Source organism: Vitis riparia, chromosome 8 (assembly GCF_004353265.1).
Source record: "Vitis riparia cultivar Riparia Gloire de Montpellier isolate 1030 chromosome 8, EGFV_Vit.rip_1.0, whole genome shotgun sequence".
NCBI classification, from domain to species: Eukaryota; Viridiplantae; Streptophyta; class Magnoliopsida; order Vitales; family Vitaceae; genus Vitis; species Vitis riparia.
The window spans coordinates 21,966,409-21,980,292 of NC_048438.1; the positions used below are offsets into that span (position 1 = coordinate 21,966,409).

The 13,884-nt window shown below is 32.0% G+C and overlaps 2 protein-coding genes across 3 annotated transcripts; both read left to right on the plus strand.

Moving 5' to 3' along the window:
- Positions 1 to 502: 502 nt before the first annotated feature.
- On the plus strand, positions 503 to 4,895 carry LOC117919535 (extradiol ring-cleavage dioxygenase-like). The gene is made up of 4 exons (XM_034836691.1): positions 503 to 613; positions 2,142 to 2,576; positions 3,990 to 4,360; positions 4,506 to 4,895. Exons 2-4 carry the CDS (start codon positions 2,352 to 2,354, stop codon positions 4,699 to 4,701), a joined length of 792 nt encoding a protein of 263 aa, XP_034692582.1. The 5' UTR covers positions 503 to 613; positions 2,142 to 2,351; the 3' UTR covers positions 4,702 to 4,895.
- A 3,850-nt stretch (positions 4,896 to 8,745) lies between these two features.
- Positions 8,746 to 12,266, plus strand: LOC117919594 (disease resistance protein RGA2-like). 2 transcript variants are annotated; one of them, XM_034836787.1, is made up of 2 exons: positions 8,746 to 11,559; positions 11,940 to 12,266. In XM_034836787.1, the coding sequence occupies exon 1, from the start codon at positions 8,842 to 8,844 to the stop codon at positions 11,557 to 11,559; it is 2,718 nt and encodes a 905-aa protein (XP_034692678.1). In that variant the 5' UTR covers positions 8,746 to 8,841; the 3' UTR covers positions 11,940 to 12,266. The 2 variants fall into 2 exon arrangements, with proteins under 2 accessions (XP_034692678.1, XP_034692677.1); XM_034836786.1 differs by having other exon boundaries at positions 8,748 to 11,559; positions 11,955 to 12,266.
- Positions 12,267 to 13,884: the final 1,618 nt, after the last annotated feature.

Here is a 13,884-nt window from a genome sequence, read left to right on the forward strand (position 1 = left end):
TGTCTCTACTCCTTCAGTTGTCCATTTTTTGAAAGAACAATTCAAACAGCTTCAATAACGTGCTGTTGAGACACTTTCCCAGCTGGCTTCAAATTCAAATGATGATGATTCATCATCTGCAATCCTCAAAGAGCCTCAAAATGAAGACATGTGTTATGACTTGCCATACACTCCACTGGATTACTAAGACCGAGTCTTCCCTCCTCAAATATATTCAAAAGCGTCAACTTGGTTTCAAAGCAAAAGGCCTCTTCAACAGCTCATTGGGCCTCCTCTTCCTTCAAATCGGATACTCGGGTTGTAGCTCCAGTTCTCCTTCAAATCAGGTTCCTTCTAGAAGACTGTGGACAACTCACAAGGACACTTCAAATAAAAGGACAAATCTACTTTCGATGGATTTCAAAGCTCTTCAAATCTGCAGACTTTAAGCCTCTTCAAATCCGCTCTCATAATTTTATAAAAGAAGATCATTCCTTCATTGTAAGATAGAAGCCAGAATAGAGAAAACCTTAGAAAGAAAAGCAAATCCTCCCTATTGTAACCAAAGCCTTGTAATGAGTTCAGCTTAGAGAAGCTCTCTTCAAGTTCAAAGTTCTTGGTAACTTCAAAATTTGTAAGTTTCAATTTCAATAAAGTTTGTATTTCAGATTCAATTTTGTCTTCTTTATGTATTTTATTTAAAGATCTTGTTTAAAGAAAATGAACTCTATTGAATCTCTGTCTAATTGTTTGGGTTTTAAATGAGACCGCTTGCGACTCCTTCTTGATCTTCAAATTTGAGATCTTTTAGCAATCATTTTGTTTTCATATTGATCATGACAACGTTTTAGGCTGTGCTATTTGGTCAAAGTAGAGTGATTTAGATTTGGGCTTTTCTCTTTTACCCATTTTAACATCATAATTTTGAAAATTAAGTTGATAAACTTATAAGCTTCATTTTTATTTTTTATTTTATTTTTAAAATAAAAATTGATTATAATTCTATATAAAATATATGAATTTTTGAAGATTTAATTTTAAAACCTAGGTTCTAAAAAAATATTTTTAAGAAATTAAAGTATTAAATATCTTTTACTATCTCAAATTTTAATAATTTTTTAAATATAAAATAAATCTATACTCTTATTCAAAATTTAAAAATATAGATGAGTTAAAAACATTAATAATAATAAAAAAATTCAAAATATAGATGAGCCTAAAAAAATCAATTTCTTTTAAGAAATGCAATGATGCGCTTTATATATATATTTTAGAATTTTCTGTTATTATATGAAATAAAAAAAAATCATGTTGAAATCATTAAAAAATTAATTTTAATATTTTTATTTTAAATTATGTTTTGAAAAATAATTTAAAATTACATATTAAAAGAAAATTTTCAAATAAAAAATTTGCTTTATAAGATGAGATTTTTTTTTCAGTTTTAAAAAAATATTTAAAAAAAATAAATCACAAGAAAATTAAAAGGTCAAAGGGAAAAAAAATAACAAGTAGTGTACATCGATACAACATTGTTACTCAATATAAATTTCTTGTTTTACCATTCAACCTAAGAATATTTTTTGTGTTATAAAAAAATTATATCTTTCAACTTAATTATAAATGTTTGTTAAACTAGACTGAATTTTACATTTTTTTATGAATCTTTGCCCCATTAATCGACTTTATCTATCCCTAAGCATAATTGTCCTAAAATCTATATATTTAACCCTTTAAAAAAAATTACATAAATATAAATTTATTATTAAAAATATAAGATAATAAATATTAATATTATCTAACCACACGATAGACTTATAAGATGTAAACCATTGAATTATAAATTGAATATGAATTTATTTATTATTAAAGATATATGAATATTAATTTATTACTCGTTTTTAAATCAAATAATTATTAATATTACGTGAATAAATATAATATAATAATAAATATTAATATTATCTAATCATATGAGCATAATAAATTTAAAATAGGACGACATATATATTTTTTATCTATATATTAATATTAATATTTAGTTATATGATAAATTTAGTTATAAACTCCTTTGTTTAAATTTTTTATTTTATTTTATAAAATATTAAAAAAAATTATTATATTTTATGATCTCACGTGCAATGCACGTGTTTTTGGACCAGGAATGTGAAAACAATAACCGACATATATGATCGATTGGTGTTTGGTGGGCGGTTAGGTGGTCAAACGAACCTTGTATCTTCCTTCTTAAGACATCCTAAAACAAGAGGAAGCCAAGTCAGAGTTGTTGCTGTTGGAATCGAATTCTGCATTAAAACCCCCTTCATCTCTCAAATCAATTCTCCCTGTATAAACTGCTAATTTAAGGCTTCATGGACACCTTCTACATATCGCACGGATCCCCCACCCTCTCCATCGACGAATCGCTGCCGGCCAGGCACTTTCTCAAGTCATGGAAGGAGAAGGTCATGGGGCAGAGGCCCACTTCCATTCTTGTGATTTCTGCCCACTGGGAGACCCACGAACCCACCGTCAACGTCGTCCCCCAAAACGACACCATCTATGATTTCTACGGCTTCCCCAAATCCATGTATAAGGTCTGTTGTTCCCCCCATTTCCCTTTGTCTCTTTATTTTTCAATGAATCGGTTGGGACAACTTTTTCTATTCCTTTAAGGTTTGGCGCTTTTGATTCCAACTTCTTTAAATCTTTGTGGAATGTTTTTGTCTTGTCTTGGAGTAATTCTCGTGTGCATCTTTATGGAAAATCTTTTTAGATTCTGTTTGGTTATTGGGAAAGTACGAAGGAAAGTGAAAGAAAACGTCGAGAAAAAGTTATTTTCTTATGTTTGGATCGTGGGAAAAGGTAAGGGAAAACATATTAAAAAGAAGAGGAAAGATGTTAGAAGAATTTCCATATCATTTTTATCTCATTAGAAAGTTTAGAAAAAGTGCATTACTTAGATGATTTAATTTAATTCTTTTTGGCTATTTTTTTAAATAATTTTCCCTATATTTTATTTTCCTTAAACTTTTTTGCAGCCAAACATGGTCTTAATATTAGGATACAAACCAAAAAATCTTTTAAATGTGTTCTTAGGAATGGGGTATCCAAACATCATTTGGAGTAAATTTAAAGTAATTCTTAAAACTTTGTCTGATCCCTAAACCAATCAAGAATCTCTCTCAAGCAAACTCTAAATCTTGCTAATATCTACATAATAATTTTTTGTTGGGAATAAATGTAGAGATCTTAGATGAATTTCTATGTTGGTTGTTTTCCAATCAAGCTATCAACTTGGTCGGCTTCTTCTCACTGTTTGAATTCTGATCCTGAATATATCAACAAAGGCCTCTAACAAAGAACGAAGATGAAGAACAAGTACACGATAAGTATACAAAGTAGACTATTGTCACAAGAAAAGAAAAAAAAAAGGGGAAAGTGAAACAAGCCCACATGGGCCTGTTCAATACCCAAGCTATCGACAAAATCTAACAAAGACATGAACTAGTGGATCAGGGAAACAATGACTTGAAATGATAGAACTTGTTGGATTAACATATTGAGCCGACACAACATTTTGCCTAAGCCGTCAAGGTGTTTGTTGTGCAGTAAAGGATCAATTGATGTGCAAGTGTGAGTTGATATCGTCATAACAGATGTTTGTATGAATCTTAATTCATGGATATATGATTAACAACACATTGATTGGTAAAGAATTCAGGGATAACATTGAAGAGGAGGAAGTGGGCTTAAGAATAAGGTAGAAAGAGAAGAGACAGAGATTGATTTTCAAACGAAAATAGTGTAACCATTCTTTGATATGCTTTCAAACGAAAATATGGCCATCAATTTTGTTTTTTGGATGCTATTGATGGAAAATTATTTAGAATTCTTTTATCATTTTAATATGCTTACATTCTGTTGCTTGTTAAAAGTGGTATTAGGTGTGAAGGATTGTGGTAAGGTGGAGTTTAGTTGTATTTAATCCATTTCCCTCTTATTTTCAGCTCAAATATCCTGCTCCTGGGGCTACAGAGTTGGCAAAGCGGGTGAAGGAATTGCTCATGGCATCCAACTTCAAGTCTGTGAAAGAAGATAAAAAACGGGGGCTTGATCACGGGGCATGGGTCCCCCTCATGCTTATGTACCCAGAAGCAGATATCCCAGTGTGCCAGCTCTCCGTTCAGACAAACAGGGATGGAAGTTATCACTACAACATGGGGAGGGCATTGGCCCCTCTCAGGGAGGAAGGCGTCCTCATCATTGGTTCTGGAAGTGCCACTCACAATCTGAGGGCCCTCAATCCCAATAGTGAAACGGTTGTGCCTTGGGCATATGAGTTTGATACCTGGTTGAAAGAAGCTCTCCTTGATGGAAGGTAATCATTCAATTACTATATATATACACTATTCTTTGCCATAAAATCAAGCAACATAAAATGGAGTTGCTCCTGTGCATTGAAGCAGGGGCAGTCATTTGTTGTTTCATTTTCTGACATTTATATTTACATGTTCGTGTTCAAGATATGAAGACATAAATCACTATGAAGAGAAGGCACCGCATGCCAGAGAGGCCCACCCATGGCCGGAACACTTCTATCCATTGCATGTAGCCATGGGTGCTGCTGGCGAAAATGCAAAGGCCAAACTCATCCACCATAGCTGGAGCCTCGGTACTCTCTCTTATGCCTCTTACCAGTTCACAACAACAGCCACCTGAAATTACCATCATCAAATCTTGCTGTTCTTCGGTCGGTCCTTCGTGAATAAGTACACTCTGTTACTTACATGTTAATTCATCCCTGCTTGTATGATTATTGATTAATATATAGCAACCATTATAAGATTGAAACATGTTATTGGAATTGTCATTGTTATAAGTTGGTATTTACATTTGATGTTCATTCAACCTCATTGAAAAAAATCATTTTTGTTAGCATTTTGTTTTTTCTTTCATCAACACTTAACCAAACATGACCTAGGTAAATGTACGAGTGGCCCTAAGAATTGACCTGGTTGGCTTCTTGTTTCATGGAGAGGACCTCCTGGATCGGAAAGCCTAGGGACTCTAAAAGGGCCATAATCTCAATTCTAATTACTCTCTGATGGTGTAGGTGGTAAAGAAGGAATTCATTATGAATTATCTCCTAGCAGGAGGATATAGTTGAAAATATCATCCCATAAGTCAAGCAGGGGAATCCCAGAAATTATGAGGATCAAAGTTGACTTCTCCATATGTGTTGAATTGGGTGATGGTTACTTTTTGAAAATTTTATCAATCAACAATCAGGATATATGAAAATGAATGTGAAATGTAAAGAGTAGCAAATGTGCGGATAATGATTTTTACATGGTTAAATAAACATTATCTACACCTGACGATCTTTTATTTTCTTTATAAGCTTTGGGGTAATTCATAAAGTTAAGAATTATTTTAACCAAAAATTTTCTTTTCCTTCTTTTACACTTGAATAGCCTTAGGATTCAATGAACTTTATAAGCTTGCAATTTATGACATATATGAAAAATTCTTTCAAAGGATAGGGTATGAAATTTATAACGTAAGAGGAGTGCTTTTAACAAAAGAAGGTAAATTCTAGCTTGCAATATTCTAAAAGGCTTTAAAAAGGGTACTTAATAAAAACATATATGATCTACAAATGTTTGGTAAACAATAACATGTTGAAGGAATTATAAATGTAATCTCTGGTTCAAACTAATCCTTAAATATGAGTTTTCATAAAAGATTGAGTCGACCACATGACATTATAGAAGAGACTCGGTTAACCATATGATTAGTCATTAAAAAATGATCAAAACACATTTTTTTTTTTTTATTGCTTCATATTCAAATATTAACTTAATTATTTATAAAGTGCTTGAAATGCTACAAACTAAAAATACCTTTATCAAATCACTTTCAAATATGCTTTTATTTATCAAAAAGGAAATATTAAATAGATGAAAATTAAGGTAAAATTTTTTTCCACTCGTATACTTACATTCATTTATTTAAAAAAGAATTTTAAAACTAATGAATGAAATATTAATTTTATTGAGAATCTTTGTATCACCATTTAAATAAAAATTTATTATAATTATTAAAAATTTTAAATTGGATATCATTTCTTGATATTTGGGGAACCATTTATTTTTTTTAATATAAGTTAGACATATGATAAAATTTTAAAATTCATTTTAAAAAATTTAGAAAATCATTTGAAATTATTGTTATATTATCATTTAAAAGGTATGTTTTGATGTATAACATTACTAAAAACATGATAAAAACATTTTTTTATTTATATTTAAATGTTTTCTTTATAAAAGTGCTTAAAAGGCTACAAACTAAAAATATTTTTTATCAAATTACTTTCAAACAGATTTTTATTTTATTTAAATAAATTTAATTGTCTATATTTTGAAAATTGAGTTTCAAATATTAATGTTATGTTTGATATGGGGAAGCACTAAGGAAAAAAAAAATAAAAAAAAATGATTTTTTCATGTTTAGTTTCAACATGAAAAATACGGAAGAAAATCAAATATAATTAAAATTAGTTATAAATTTATATATTTTAAAATTATTTAATCTTTATATATATGATGAAAAATAAGTGAATTAAATTTGAAGCAGCATATGAAATAATTTATTGATTTTAAATCTTTTTTTTCTTTACTTTTCTTCTCTAGTTTCTTTCCCTCACATTTTTCGAGAACCAAACATAATCTAAATGATTCATAAAATGGAATTATTTTGCTTCACCAAACTTTTAAGACTATTAAGTCACCATCATATAATTGACTAAATTTATATATATAGTGGGCGGTGGATGAACAAATGTGATGAAGCCACACCATCATATAATTGATTAATACCTCTTATAAAATTATCATTACAACCCATGTTTCTCAAACTATGTTGTAGCATTCACAAGCTATTAATCTACTCTAAATAAATGGGTTGTTGAGGAAATGATACAACTTGGCATTTTATATGGAAAATTGAAAAAGATGCCCTAATATAAATTGACTGCAAGTTATAACTTTTTATTATATTCAATAAGCATTCAATTATGTCTCCATACTTCATAACATTTTATTATTTATGATTGAATAAATAATTTCATGAATCACCATACAATGGAGTTGAACAAGTCGGGATTATTATTATTATATGAAAACATTTCTTGATTATTAAGGCACCAAGATTCATACAATATTTAATATTTGGAAATATTAAATAGATGAAAATTAAGGTAAAAATTTTTCCCACTCGTATACTTACATTCATTTATTTTAAAAAGAATTTTAAAACTAATGAATGAAATATTAAGTTTATTGAGAATCTTTGTATCACCATTTAATTAAAAATTTATTATAATTATTAAAAAATTTAAATTGGATATCATTTCTTGATATTTGGGGAACCATTTTTTTTTTTAATATAAGTTAGACATAAGATAAAATTTTAAAACTCATTTTTTAAAATTTAGAAAATCATTTGAAATTATTGTTATACTATCATTTAAAAGGTATGTTTCGATGTATAACATTACTAAAAACATGATCAAAAACATTTTTTATTTATATTTAAATGTTTTCTTTGTAAAAGTACTTAAAAGGCTACAAACTAAAAATATTTTTTATCAAATTACTTCCAAACATATTTTTATTTTATTTAAATAAATTTAATTGTCTATATTTTGAAAATTGAGTTTCAAATATTAATGTTATGTTTGGTCCCATAAAATATTGAGAAAAATAATTTGTTTATATTTGGTTTCAAATACGAAAAAAAATTAAATATAATTAAAATTAGTTAGAAATTTATATATTTTAAAATTATTTCATCTTTATATAGAAGATGAAAAAGAAGTGAATTGAATTTGAAGTAGCATATAAAATAATTTATTGATTTTAAATCTATTTCTTAGTTTTCTTCACTTTTTTTCTCTATTTTCTTTCTCTCACATTTTTCAAGAATCAAATATAACTTAAATGATTAAAAAATTAGCTTCACCAAACTTTTAAGACTATTAAGGCACCATCATGTAATCGATTAAATTTATATATATATAGTGGGCGGTGGATGAACAAATGTGATGAAGCCACACCATCATATAATCGATTAAACTATGTTGTAGCATTCACAAGCTATTAATCTACTCTAAATAAATGGGTTGTTGAGGAAATAATACAACTTGGCATTTTATATGGAAAATTGAAAAAGATGCCCTAATATAAATTGACTGCAAGTTGTTACTTTTTTATTATATTCAATAAACATTCAATTAAGTCTCCATACTTCATAACATTTTATTATTTATGACTTAATAAATAATTTCATGAATCACCACCCAATGGAGTTGAACAAGTCGGGATTATTATTATATGAAAACATTTCTTGACTATTAAGGCACCAAGATTCATACAATATTCGATATTTGATGAGGGTCATTTAGAGACAAGTCATTAGGAGTACTCTCTTTTTCTTTTCTTTTTTTTTTTTTTCTTTTTTTTTCTCCTTTTAACTTTTTTAATTGGCCTGATAATGTGAACTCATGGTATGATGAACATAAATTTATTTATTTGAGAGGTCCCTTGTTAAAGAATAATTTGTGTTTTCATTTGTTTGACATTAAGAAATTTGAAATAAGGTCACATATCTAATAAATTTGAAATATATACTTGAAAAGATTCGTCTGCTTGGAGAGAAAATAAGAATAGTCCTGGGAATTAGTTAAATATTGAATTTTTAATTTCCAAACTGTGTCATGTGAACTGCACCCACTTGTTATTTTAATATCAAGTTTCAAGAGTTGACCAGATTCATTTACATCACTGACGTATCAATTATATGGATGCCGTAGCCTTGCTGCATCCCTCACAAACTTTGAAGAAACCAGTCCTCCTCTCGGATCCATTGCTTGCCCTTTCCTCCTTGCTTCAAAGCATGGCCGAATCATTTGCCTTCGACTTAGCAAACAAAGTTCTGGGAAAAATAGCTTCGCTTGCTCTCCAAGAAGTTGCCCTTGCATGGGGTGTCACGGCTGACCTTCATGGTCTCAAGGATACACTCTCTGTCATTCAAGCGGTGATCTCAGATGCTGAGGAGCAGCAATCCAACAGCCGCCAGATCACCGATTGGCTTCGAAAGCTCAAAAAAGCTCTTTACGAGGCTGAAGATGTGCTTGATGACTTTGAGTATGAGGCTTTACGCCGGAAAGTTGCAAAAGCTGGGAGCATCACAAAACAGGTACACAGTTGCTTTTCAACTTCAAATCCACTTCCATTTCGCTTTAAAATGGGTCGCAAAATGAAGAACTTGAAAGAGAGGTTGGATAAGATTGCAGCTGATAAGTCTAAATTTAATCTCACTGAGAGAGCAGTTGTAGTGGACACAACGCATGTAGTACATAGGAAGAGGGAGATGACCCACTCCTACGTGGATGTTTCCAATATTATTGGAAGAGAGCAGGACAAAGAAAATATTGTCAGCATTTTGATGCCATCAAGTAGTGATGAGCAGGAGAATGTTTCTGTTATTCCCATCATTGGGATCGGTGGTATGGGAAAGACGGCTCTTGCTAAATTGGTGTATAATGATGGAAGGGTGGTTAAACATTTTGATAAAAGAATGTGGGTTTGTGTATCTGATGAGGATAATGAAATTGAGACGCTGACAAAGAAGATTCTTATTTCTGCAACCATGGGAGGCACTGGTACCTTGTCTATGGATCAATTTCAAAATGTCAGATTTTCACTTGCTGAATTTTCCATGGATGAATTGCAAACTCAACTAAGAAATGCATTGGATGATAAGAGATATTTGCTTGTTCTGGATGATGTTTGGAATAGCGATCGTGAGAAATGGCTCAAGTTAAAAGAGCTGTTCATGGGTGGTGCAGGTGGCAGCAAAATCGTGGTGACTACTCGCAAAAAGTCAGTGGCTTCAGTGTTGGGTACTTTTCCGGCACAAGAATTAAAGGGTCTTCCCGATGAGGACTGTCAGTCTTTGTTTCTCAAATGTGCATTTAAAGATGGACAAGGTAAGCAGTATCCCAATCTCGTAAAAATTGGGAATGAGATTGTTAAGAAGTGTGGAGGGGTTCCTCTTGCTGTAAGAAGTTTAGGGGGCTTGCTTTACTCAAAGCTAGAGGAACGTGATTGGGAATTGGTGAGAGATAACGAAATATGGACATTAGAGGAGGACAATGGAATTTTGCCTGCGTTAAAGTTAAGCTATGATGAGCTTCCATCTCACTTAAAACCGTGCTTTGTTTTTTGTTCCATGTTTCCAAAAGATTTTCGGTTCACCAACATTGAGTTGATTCAACTTTGGATGGCGCGAGGTTTGATTCAGCCATCTAGCCATAACCAAGAGTTGGAAGATATTGGGAACCAATGTATTATTGAATTGTGTTCCAGATCTTTCTTCCAAGATGTTCAAGATGGGAAAGTTTTTGTTTGGTTTAAAATGCACGATCTAGTGCATGATCTTGCACTGTCTATAAAAAAAATTGAGTCCAAAGAGGTTGAAGATTTGTCCATTACTGACAATGTTCCAGAACAAAGTTTAGCACTTCTCCAGAAAAAAAACAATATTAGAACCATTTGGTTTCCATATAGCCAGATAACTCCGACAGCTGAATATGCGGGAACTTGCAGTTCAAGATTCAAATACTTGCGAGTTTTAGATTTAAGAGGGACTGATTTTGAGGAGTTGCCAAGTTCCATTGGTAATATGAAACATTTGAGATATCTGGCCATTTATGAGAATAAGAGGATCAAGAAACTCCCAGCTTCCATTTGCAAGTTGTACCTTTTGCAAACGTTGTTGTTCACAGCATGCACTGAACTGGAGGAATTGCCAAGAGATATGGGTAACTTGATCAGTCTGAGGTCTTTAGAAATAACCACGAAACAAAGAGCTTGGCCAAGGAAAGGGAATGGGTTGGCTTGCTTGATTTCTCTTCGTTGGTTGTCGATTGAAGAATGTAACCATGTGGAATTTATGTTTGAAGGATTGCAAAACCTCACTGCTCTTAGAAGCTTGATGATTAGAAGGTGTCCAAGTCTGGTGTCTTTGCCACCAAGTGTGAAACACCTACCTGCATTAGAGGCTTTGATAATTTTTGATTGTGAAATGTTTAATTTTATGGATGAGGATGGGGATGAAGAGAATGACATTCAAGGCATCGGTTGTAGACTCCGCTCATTGATATTTGTGGATTTACCAAAATTGGAAGCTTTGCCCCGGTGGCCCATCCAAGGGCTTGCTGCTAGCACCCTGCATTTCTTACGTATTGGGAGATGTCACAAATTCAAAGCATTGCCAGAGTCATTGGAGAACCTCACATCACTCCAGGAACTTCAAATTGACGATTGCCCTCAACTTTCAACTCTGTCAGGAGGGATGCACCGCCTCACTACACTAAAAGTTCTAAGTATTCGTGATTGTCCCGAGTTGAGTAAAAGATGCAAACCAGAAATAGGAGAGGATTGGCACAAGATTGCACATGTCCCAGAGATATCTATTGATGGAGAAGCTATTAAATCAACAACCAATAATTAGGTAAGAAAGAAACCTTCTGTCCATATAACTAACACAATTATACTCTTTTTCTTGTTTTATTTTTTTGTTAGATTCATATATCAACTACCTTTTTCTTGATCCTATCTTGTCATTGGAGACCCAATGTCTATTATATCATGCATGTGTCAATGAATCAACTCAATAAGATGGCTTTTACTAGTAGTTTCGTAAGCATGTACTTGTGTTTTTATTTACAATATTCTCACAAATATTTCAACCTGCAAAGAATTTGATCAGATGAAACTTATGATTTTTTCTTCACCTGATCAAGTCCTATGAAATGGTGCTTCTCAATTCGAATTTGATGCGTGCTCTTTGATGTTGAATTATAAGAGAATAATCACTTGACCATATTAAAGATGATTCGCATGCAGCATATGAAAGGGGCAGAGGCAAATTTCGCTGCTATGAGATTGGAGATGTTGAATTGACACACACAACTTTGAGGCATACTTATGCTGATTGGAAATGCTGCTTTCTTTTGAGATGATAAAGAAGTTTCTTGATTTGGTTTTTCTGGCTGGTGCGTTACTGTTAATTTCCTTGTGTTATCATTGTTGAATTGAATTGAATTCTTAGTTGGTGTGTTTCTTTTGTATTTTACTTTAAATATCGATCTTCATATCATGTCTATTGAAACTATGAGAGTCAGATGTCTGAATTGATTTGATTGCTTTTATTGTCTAGTGTGTTGATTTGTTTTAGATGTGAACTATATTTTAGAAGGATGCTGACTAACACAAGGGAAGAAAATATCAAGAAAACACCAGGAAAGAGAAAATGAAAGAAAAATAAAAATATTTATGTTATTAAAAATAATAAATTATTTTTAATTACATATCATTCATACTCATTTGACTTATTTTTCTTTTTTCCTTTTTTTTTTTATGTAAAAATTAAATAAGTTAAAATGCATAAATTTATGTATTTTTCACCGGTAAACCATTGCCTGAGGGGGCTGCTAAACCTGCAATGCCTCCATGTTCTTGGGATAGAAGATTGCCCTCAGTGATCATCTCTAGTAGAGGGAATGCAACTGAATATTAACACTCTACAAGGATGGAAACAACGCTTTCTTCCATTAATTGGTTTCAGAACTGCCCTTGGAGATAATACAGTCACCAGAATCCAGAATGAATTGAGTTGCCTCCACACCTTGCATCCACTTCAAGTTTTGTTTCGGGTTTGAAGCAGCTGCAGCTTCAGAACTGCTCTTGAAGCTCATTGATTGAGCTGTCTCAGCTGGTGTTTGACTGTTGATGAGTTCGTTTCATCAGCAGTGCCGCATTCTTGACTGGTGTGTTTGTTTCTTTATTTTGTTTTTCAAATCTCCATGTTCAGTCAAACCAGAGCGGTTCTCAGTCTTCTCCCCCTAGTATGGTGTGATAATCAGAGTGCTGCTTATTTAATTAGCTGCCAACCTGGTTTTCATGCCAAATCAAAGCATATTGAGTTTGACTCACTTTGTTGAAATCCAAAAAAGATTCAAAGAGAGAATGTAAAATTTCTTATTAAGAATTCTGTTTAATATAGGTTTGTATCATTAACATTTAAATAGACTTAATAAAAGAAAATAAAGATTAATTTATCATTTCTTCTAAAAAATAAAATAATTTTAATATAATAACTAAATATAATATCTAAATATGTAATAACTAAATAAATATATAGTAATTAAATATATAATTCTAATATAATAACTAAATATATTAATAAAGTCTTAACACACTTCATCTGGGAGGAAGTCTTGAAGTGTGCTAAGCCTTGAGGGCAGAAACCATTTCTTTCCTCCAAGCGAATGAAACTGTGCTAAGCCTTGCATCCAGTATCTGCTCTGGTGTTTCCCCTCTTGCTGGAGCAGTGTGAACCCAGTTCACCAAATCTATTCCTTCGCCAAAAGCCTCATCAACCGGTAGTCGGGTAGTAAGGATCTCAAGCAGAACAGCGCCATAGTTATATACGTTTCCAGGTGCTGTAACCTGCATAGTATATGCATATTCTGATCAACAAACAACAAAAAGTTCATCGGTTTGAAAGGGAGAGAGAAAGACAGAAGGATATGAAATATTAAACACGAAAGAAGCATATTAAATCAGAGAATGATAACAAGAGAGTACCTGGAGGAATGTAACCCAATGAACCTGCAAGTGCACTGATACTCGCAGTGCCTTTGGATGGATCTAGGAGATTTGACATCTCAATCTCTCCCACCAAAGGGTTGAAATCAGCTTCTAGAAGTATGTTTCCTGAGGAGACGTCGAAAAGGAATGCCATTGAGAATTTTTTGTGACAATTCTGCAACCA

Coding starts and splice junctions, on each gene's coding strand:
- LOC117919535 (XM_034836691.1), top strand. CDS start 2,352: ATGGACACCTTCTACATATCGCACGGATCCCCCACCCTCTCCATCGAC. Junction 2,577..3,989: donor TCCCCAAATCCATGTATAAG/GTCTGTTGTTCC, acceptor TCTTATTTTCAG/CTCAAATATCCTGCTCCTGG. Junction 4,361..4,505: donor GAAGCTCTCCTTGATGGAAG/GTAATCATTCAA, acceptor TTCGTGTTCAAG/ATATGAAGACATAAATCACT.
- LOC117919594 (XM_034836787.1), top strand. CDS start 8,842: ATGGATGCCGTAGCCTTGCTGCATCCCTCACAAACTTTGAAGAAACCA.